The 9,510-nt window shown below is 46.1% G+C and overlaps 1 protein-coding gene across 1 annotated transcript in view; it reads right to left on the bottom strand.

Annotated features, from left to right (window-relative positions):
• Window positions 1–273: 273 nt before the first annotated feature.
• LOC139377217 (netrin-G1-like) overlaps window positions 274–9,510 on the bottom strand; it is a 161,029-nt gene continuing 151,792 nt past the window's right edge. The window contains exon 6 of the mRNA XM_071120217.1: window positions 274–545. Coding sequence (XP_070976318.1) covers window positions 274–545 — 272 coding nt within the window. The remainder of the gene's footprint in view (window positions 546–9,510) is intronic.

Here is a 9,510-nt window from a genome sequence, read left to right as displayed (position 1 = left end):
ATCTTCGTTAGTCATCTAGTTTATCAACAAACACTTGCACTTCTACCTCATTTCAGTCATGATGGCATTTTTGTATCTCGGTCAGTGTCTCTGGATGGTCCCATCTAGGTTCTTTAGGTGCTGAAGTTCCTTTTCCTTTCCCCAAGATGATTCTGCTGTCCCAAGACATGTGGTTAGAGATGTCTTTCTCCTGTCCTGTCAAAACGCAATAAGGCCAAGTAGATCTTTCCAAGTTCAAAATTCCCTGGCCAATTGTAATGAATACAGCGATTGTCAACAGAACCCTATCATCACCAGGGGGAGTAGCAGGGTGAGGAGCAGACCTGGGGGGCCCAGCAGGAGAGGGTAGAGGTAGTGGAAGAGGGGGGGGTGATGGAGGGATGGTTGCCCAGACGTGGGGTACTCCTCACAGGGCCCAGGACCCTGGCATCGTTCTCTCTCACAAAGGATGCCAGTGAAGCCTGTAGCACAGTGGCACCGTTGGTGGTGGAGGTGGCACGTTCCCCCGTTCTGACAGAGAAGCATGGCGTTGTCACACACATGAGCTGTGGAGAGAGAGAGAGAGAGAGAGAGAGAGAGAGAGAGAGAGAGAGAGAGAGAGAGAGAGAGAGAGAGAGAGGGAGAGAGAGAGAGAGAGAGAGAGAGAGAGAGAGAGAGAGAGAGAGGGAGAGAGAGAGAGGGAGAGAGAGAGAGGGAGAGAGATACAGAGAGAGAGAGGAAAAGAGAGATACAGAGAGAGAGAGAGAGAGAGAGAGAGAGAGAGAGAGAGAGAGAGAGAGAGAGAGAGAGAGATACAGAGAGAGAGAGAGAGAGAGATACAGAGAGAGAGAGATAGAGAGAGAGAGAGAGGGAGAGAGAGAGAGGGAGAGAGAGAGAGGGAGAGAGAGAGAGAGAGAGAGAGAGAGAGAGGGAGAGAGAGAGAGGGAGAGAGAGAGAGGGAGAGAGATACAGAGAGAGAGAGGAAAAGAGAGATACAGAGAGAGAGGAAGAGAGAGATAAGAGTTTATTCGATGACAGAGAGACATTACTATGGTCGAGTCCCAATATGTTCAAAAGACATCCTTCTCTATTAATTCTGACATGACTGGGCATGTGGTGAAACCAGCTGCAGTCAAAGGCAATGTACACTGAAGAAAGTCTTTCAGGAAAAGAGAAAACGTGACTGTTGAGACATCCACCCACTTCGCCTTCAAATCGCGACTCCGGGTGGGTGAGTGATTGTTTATGACTGTGACCATAGAAGGACCTTGCAGGTGTAATTTAGAGAAAATAACCCTGAAAAAAAACTAAAAACAATACCCCACAGCAGCAGTGGTAGTCATGGGATAAATAATCATGAGTGATCTGGGGAAATCCAGAGTATTGTGCAGTGAATCATTCCCTCAACGGGGGAGAATGAATTGAATCGGGCTTTTCTGTGGTCGAAAGAAAACACAGACAGACAGACAGACAGACAGACAGACAGACAGACAGACAGACAGACAGACAGACAGAGACACACACACACACACACACACACCAGAGTGAATAGGCTGGTGAGGGCACACAGGGCATGGATGAACATCCTCTTACCTGCCCGCCTCCTATCAGGCTCTCCATGTGATTGGTGCCCACCTATCAGTCTCTCCACGTGATTGGCTCTCACCTATCAGGCTCTCCATGTGATCGCCTCCCACCTATCATGCTCTCCACATGATTGGTGCCCTCCTACCATTTGCTCAATGTGATTGGTGCCTTTGAAATGCAAATTGGAATGTGCAGGTGATTCAGCGAATCCCATAGTCCCTCGCTAGCTGGAGGAAACATCACAGGCATCAAACACTACAAGTTTGAAGCAAAAAAAAAATGCTACGATGTCCTAAAATGATATTGTATTTGCTATGAGATTGTGGAGTATAATTGAAATCTCGTTTCTGCAATAAGGTCTGCCTCCGGCAGATACCTGCTCATTCCACAGACAAGGTTGAGACATGTGTCGTGAACAACAATTAGCGTTAGCAAGAATAGTGGAATATGTGGTTTGCCTTCAAAATAAAAGTCCCCCATTGAAACTGATTCAAACTGATAAAAACAGTGGAATCATGCCACAATTGGACTAGACAATGCTAAACAAGGTTGGAATGTTGTTCAATACATTCTATAAAAGGCTATTTGCTTTAAAAGGCTATATGTAAAATCAGTTGAAATCACACTGTGGATTTATTTGAATTCAGAATTCCATTTGGGGCATAATTATATGTACTGTACAGCCTAACCTATGGAGTGTGCTCCAATGAAATATGGTATCAGCCGACTCAGTGACACCCACAGAATACAACTGTGTAGAGTTTAGACAAATATTAACACCTTAGCTCATATTGCAGGACATTGACTTTGGGAAATCACCTTCCCGGTCAGTCTATTGTGTGTTAATGGACATTCATATTGCACTGTGCAGCCTAACCTATGACCTGTGCAACCATGATATCACTAGCTATGTTTTAACGTATTGGTTGAAGTGTTTCCATTACCCATTTAGGCAAATTGCACATGAATACATTTGTGACAGCCTGTTTGCCCTCCCACGCATCTGTTTCATGTGACAGGTAGCCTGTAAAAGCCAGCATGCATAGAATACAACAATTGACTAATATTTGCCATATTCTAATAAGTCTCATGTGCCAGCATATCGCCACGGTCCGTGACATGGTGAAAATTACAGTCCTATCTGAAATAATTCTACGGTGAAACTTGCAACCAGCCAACCAGAAAAGCAAGGCGAAGCAATTCAGGACAATCCTTGTCCTGCAAAGCAACATTATTTTTACAGTTTAAAAAATATATATATTTTACAAGCAGTAGTTATAATGTATTGACTTGCCTCAAACTCACGGGAATCATTGAGCTGTACTTTATTCCCGGTCCCTACCCCAACGTTCCGCAAACCCAAGAGCAGCCTACAGCCGTGCCTCACGTGCCTCATAGTGCCCCATCGTGGTTTTTCACCACTAGGTGTTGCTAATACCCTACATCCCTCTTCTTAGATGGTTAACTAACCATTATGATAACATATCTTCAAACTGCAGATCTATACATTATAATGTAACAAGACATTATCTAAACATGATCTACTCAAAATAAGGTATCTCATGTATACAGCATCTAAATATTTTTCCAACAACAACATACTGTAATGTTTACTTTCTTTAAACTACCAACTAGAACACTGGTTACTATGAACTACCACCCAGAACACTGGTTACATTGAACTACCAACCAGAACACTGGTTACTATGAACTACCAACCAGAACACTGGTTACATTGAACTACCAACCAGAACACTGGTTACTATGAACTACCAACCAGAACACTGGTTACATTGAACTACCAACCAGAACACTGGTTACATTGAACTACCAACCAGAACACTGGTTACATTGAACTACCAAACCAGAACACTGGTTACTATGAACTACCAACCAGAACACTGGTTACTATGAACTACCAACCAGAACACTGGTTACATTGAACTACCAACCAGAACACTGGTTACTATGAACTACCAACCAGAACACTGGTTACATTGAACTACCAACCAGAACACTGGTTACATTGAACTACCAACCAGAACACTGATTACATTGAACTACCAACCAGAACACTGATTACATTGAACTACCAACCAGAACACTGGTTACATTGAACTACCAACCAGAACACTGGTTACTATGAACTACCAACCAGAACACTGGTTACATTGAACTACCAACCAGAACATTGGTTACTATGAACTACCAACCAGAACACTGGTTACTATGAACTACCAACCAGAACACTGGTTACTATGAACTACCAACCAGAACACTGGTTACTATGAACTACCAACTAGAACACTGGTTACTATGAACTACCAACCATAATGCTGGCTACTTTGTTGGAACTCTTTTGTTTACAATATTTATTTGACAAGAACTCTTGCCAATAACTTTTCTGTTACGGCTAGGAGTAGACAGCCCTGCCATTGACACTGTGCCGGAGATGATTCTGCTCCGTTATGGCAACAAGTCTATCTAACATAGGTCCATTGTTTTCTGAGTCTTTGGGGTCGAAGCTGTGGCTGAACGGCCTCATCAAGTGCAGGCACATGTCTAGGCAGTGTGTCAGGCTCTGCCCGTTCAGTGTCTCTGTCATTTGTAGTCCCCTTTTCTGACTGTGGTTGTATCCACAGTTTCACAAAATAAACATGTCTTATGGTCCTATTGATATCCCTTTCCAGGACGACAGAGTTCCCGTTCCTATCCACGACGGAGTATGGCTCTGAGGTAAGCTGACAACCCGTTCTGCTTTGGTTTCTGTAGCAGAATCATGTCACCTTGTTGGGTTGAAGCTTTCAGTTGCTCTCCAAGATCTTTCGGTGTTCTGTCAATTCTTCCCCTTCCTTTCAGCATTCAGCAAGCCGAACAGCGTTGCCGTGTGGCTTCAGTTCCTGGCTGCATGTTGGCTGACAGCTCTGGCAGTTTGGTTCTGATTTTGGCGGTTGAACAACCGTTTAGCTGGACCGCCGGCCTGTGACTGAGTGTGGCGTACTCCTGTAGGACATGCAAAACATCTGGAGTTATGCGAGTCAACCCTTCCCTTCTGATTGGGCAGTGGATTGCTTTGACGAGCGCCCTGTTCTGATTGGGCAATGGATTGCTTTGCCAAGCGTCCTGTTCTGATTGGGCAGTTACGAGTTTGCTTTGACGAGCGTCCTGTTCTGATTGGGCAGTGCGAGTTTTCTTTGCCGAGCGTCCTGTTCTGATTGGGTAGTTACGAGTTTGCTTTGACGAGCGTCCTGTTCTGATTGGGCAGTGCGAGTTTGCTTTGACGAGCGTCCTGTTCGGTCTTTCAACTTCTCCATTGGCCTGAGGCCAGTATAGAGGGATGCAGCAGTGTTGGAACCTGTTTTCCTCCACGTACAGTAATGCTCGGAAATCACTAACGGTGAGAGGAGCACCATTATCCGTCACAATGGACTCAGGATACCCCGTGGACTGTAGTAGTCTCCCTCAGGCTTGTGATTATATTGACGGTGGTGATGCGGTTTAGAATTCTCACATTCAACCCATCTTGTTACGAGGAGGTTTTCACCCACACATGTCAATGGCTAGGATCTGCCATGGTTCAAATCAAATCAAATCAAATTTTATTTGTCACATACACATGGTTAGCAGATGTTAATGCGAGTGTAGCGAAATGCTTGTGCTTCTAGTTTCGACAATGCAGTAATAACAAGTAATCTAACTAACAATTCCAAAACTACTGTCTTGTATACAGTGTAAGGGGATAAAGAATATGTACATAAGGATATATGAATGAGTGATGATACAGAGCAGCATAGGCAAGATACAGTAGATGGTATCGAGTACAGTATGTACAAATGAGATGAGTATGTAAACAAAGTGGCATAGTTTAAAGTGGCTAGTGATACATGTATTACATAAGGATACAGTCGATGATATAGAGTACAGTATATACGTATGCATATGAGATGAATAATGTAGGGTAAGTAACATTATATAAGGTAGCATTGTTTAAAGTGGCTAGTGATATATTTACATCATTTCCCATCAATTCCCATTATTAAAGTGGCTGGAGTTGAGTCAGTGTCAGTGTGTTGGCAGCAGCCACTCAGTGTTAGTGGTGGCTGTTTAACAGTCTGATGGCCTTGAGATAGAAGCTGTTTTTCAGTCTCTCGGTCCCAGCTTTGATGCACCTGTACTGACCTCGCCTTCTGGATGATAGCGGGGTGAACAGGCAGTGGCTCGGGTGGTTGATGTCCTTGATGATCTTTATGGCCTTCCTGAGACATCGGGTGGTGTAGGTGTCCTGGAGGGCAGGTAGTTTGCCCCCGGTGATGCGTTGTGCAGACCTCACTACCCTCTGGAGAGCCTTACGGTTGAGGGCGGTGCAGTTGCCATACCAGGCGGTGATACAGCCCGCCAGGATGCTCTCGATTGTGCATCTGTAGAAGTTTGTGAGTGCTTTTGGTGACAAGCCAAATTTCTTCAGCCTCGCTGCTGCGCCTTCTTCACGATGCTGTCTGTGTGAGTGGACCAATTCAGTTTGTCTGTGATGTGTATGCCGAGGAACTTAAAACTTGCTACCCTCTCCACTACTGTTCCATCGATGTGGATAGGGGGGTGTTCCCTCTGCTGTTTCCTGAAGTCCACAATCATCTCCTTAGTTTTGTTGACGTTGAGTGTGAGGTTATTTTCCTGACACCACACTCCGAGGGCCCTCACCTCCTCCCTGTAGGCCGTCTCGTCGTTGTTGGTAATCAAGCCTACCACTGTTCCGCAAACTTGATGATTGAGTTGGAGGCGTGCGTGGCCACGCAGTCGTGGGTGAACAGGGAGTACAGGAGAGGGCTCAGAACGCACCCTTGTGGGGCCCCAGTGTTGAGGATCAGCGGGGAGGAGATGTTGTTGCCTACCCTCACCACCTGGGGGCGGCCCGTCAGGAAGTCCAGTACCCAGTTGCACAGGGCGGGGTCGAGACCCAGGGTCTCGAGCTTGATGACGAGCTTGGAGGGTACTATGGTGTTGAATGCCGAGCTGTAGTCGATGAACAGCATTCTCACATAGGTATTCCTCTTGTCCAGATGGGTTAGGGCAGTGTGCAGTGTGGTTGAGATTGCATCGTCTGTGGACCTATTTGGGCGGTAAGCAAATTGGAGTGGGTCTAGGGTGTCAGGTAGGGTGGAGGTGATATGGTCCTTGACTAGTCTCTCAAAGCACTTCATGATGACGGATGTAAGTGCTACGGGGCAGTAGTCTTTTAGCTCAGTTACCTTAGCTTTCTTGGGAACAGGTACAATGGTGGCCCTCTTGAAGCATGTGGGAACAGCAGACTGGTATAGGGATTGATTGAATATGTCCGTAAACACACCGGCCAGCTGGTCTGCACATGCTCTGAGGGCGCGGCTGGGGATGCCGTCTGGGCCTGCAGCCTTGCGAGGGTTAACACGTTTAAATGTCTTACTCACCTCGGCTGCAGTGAAGGAGAGACCGCATGTTTTCGTTGCAGGCCGTGTCAGTGGCACTGTATTGTCCTCAAAGCGGGCAAAAAAGTTATTTAGTCTGCCTGGGAGCAAGACATCCTGGTCCGTGACTGGGCTGGATTTCTTCCTGTAGTCCGTGATTGACTGTCGACCCTGCCACATGCCTCTTGTGTCTGAGCCGTTGAATTGAGATTCTACTTTGTCTCTGTACTGGCGCTTAGCTTGTTTGATAGCCTTGCGGAGGGAATAGCTGCACTGTTTGTATTCGGTCATGTTACCAGACACCTTGCCCTGATTAAAAGCAGTGGTTCGCGCTTTCAGTTTCACACGAATGCTGCCATCAATCCACGGTTTCTAGTTAGGGAATGTTTTAATCGTTGCTATGGGAACGACATCTTCAACGCACGTTCTAATGAACTCGCACACCGAATCAGCGTATTCGTCAATGTTGTTATCTGACGCAATACGAAACATCTCCCAGTCCACGTGATGGAAGCAGTCTTGGAGTGTGGAGTCAGCTTGGTCGGACCAGCGTTGGACAGACCTCAGCGTGGGAGCCTCTTGTTTTAGTTTCTGTCTGTAGGCAGGGATCAACAAAATGGAGTCGTGGTCAGCTTTTCCGAAAGGGGTCGGGGCAGGGCCTTATATGCGTCGCGGAAGTTAGAGCAACAATGATCCAAGGTCTTTCCACCCCTGGCTGCGCAATCGATATGCTGATAAAATTTAGGGAGTCTTGTTTTAAGATTAGCCTTATTAAAATCCCCAGCTACAATGAATGCAGCCTCCGGATAAATCGTTTCCAGTTTGCAAAGAGTCAAATAAAGTTCGTTCAGAGCCATCGATGTGTCTGCTTGGGGGGGGGATATATACGGCTGTGATTATAATCGAAGAGAATTCTCTTGGTAGATAATGCGGTCTACATTTGATTGTGAGGAATTCTAAATCAGGTGAACAGAAGGATTTGAGTTCCTGTATGTTTCTTTCATCACACCATGTCACGTTGGCCATGAGGCATACGCCCCCGCCCCTCTTCTTACCAGAAAGATGTTTGTTTCTGTCAGCGCGATGCATGGAGAAACCCGTTGGCTGCACCGCTTCGGATAGAGTCTCTCCAGTGAGCCATGTTTCAGTGAAGCAAAGGACGTTACAGTCTCTGATGTCCCTCTGGAATGCTACCCTTGCTCGGATTTCATCAACCTTGTTGTCAAGAGACTGGACATTGGCAAGAAGAATGCTAGGGAGTGGTGCACGGTGTTTTTTCGCGACGCGGATCCTGTGTTCTGCCTTACAAACAGGACAGCGGAGTGGATCCTATGCAGCGACCCCAAAAAACGACTCCGAAAGAGAGGGAAACGAGGCGGTCTTCTGGTCAGACTCCGGAGACGGGCACACCGTGCACCGGTTCAGCTGGTAGCTCTGTTCTGACTGTAGGGACATTTTGACTTGACATGTTCAACAGGACTTCACCAGCAGTGCAACCTCTTTATCAGTATTTGACCGTCACACTTTTGTGGATTTGTATTTATAATGGATCCAGCAAAAGGCAGGTTATACAATTTTAAAAACATTACATTACATTCACAGATTTCACAACACACTGTTTGCCATCAGGCCCCTACTCCACCACCACTGCAGTCTCAGTTTGGTTTTACTATCCCCTAATGCCCTTCGCGTGCTAACATCAAAGTCCATTTCTGAGCTGCTCGTGGCATGATAATGCGGTCGCCTCGTAGAACTATCTGTCCAATAATAGAGAGTTCTTCTTGAGCACGTCGGTATGCAGTGTCGCATGTGCTCCAGTCAGCCTGTCTGATGCTTGTTTCTAGAGTAGCTAGAACTGGGTCTTTTGCTGATACTTCTTCCAGCTCTGGTGGCGTGAATGCACATGGCACTGTGTGCTTACCTACGCAGTAGATGTGGTCGTCCTGGTAGTGTAGAAACGCCGGAGAGTTCAGAGTAAACCGAGACAGTGAGTCGGCTGCATTCTGAGGCCCAGGCTTGTATACAACCTTGAATCTGTTCTCAATAACATCTGTGTCATCTAGCTCGTTCTAAATAACATCCGTGTCCTCTTGCTCGTTCTACATAACATCTGTGTCCTCTAGCTCGTTCTCAATAACATCCGTGTCCTCTTGTTCGTTCTACATAACATCTGTGTCCTCTAACTCGTTCTCAATAACATATGTGTCCTCTTGCTCGTTCTACATAACATCTGTGTCCTCTAGCTCGTTCTCAATAACATCCGTGTCCTCTTGTTCGTTCTACATAACATCTGTGTCCTCTAACTCGTTCTCAATAACATATGTGTCCTCTAACTCGTTCTCAATAACATATGTGTCCTCTAGCTCGTTCTCAATAATATGTGTCCTCTAGCTCGTTCTCAAAAACATATGTGTTTCCTAGCTCATTCGTCTTCTCTTCAACTAGCTTCTTGACACGGAATGGTATTCTGTGCACAGGCTGTGCAACAGGTGTGACAGTCTCATCT

This window comes from Oncorhynchus clarkii, chromosome 20, assembly GCF_045791955.1.
Source record: "Oncorhynchus clarkii lewisi isolate Uvic-CL-2024 chromosome 20, UVic_Ocla_1.0, whole genome shotgun sequence".
Lineage (NCBI taxonomy): Eukaryota > Metazoa > Chordata > Actinopteri > Salmoniformes > Salmonidae > Oncorhynchus > Oncorhynchus clarkii.
The sequence above is the reverse complement of the archived record's forward strand: the minus strand, read 5'-3'. Positions and strand labels throughout refer to the sequence as shown.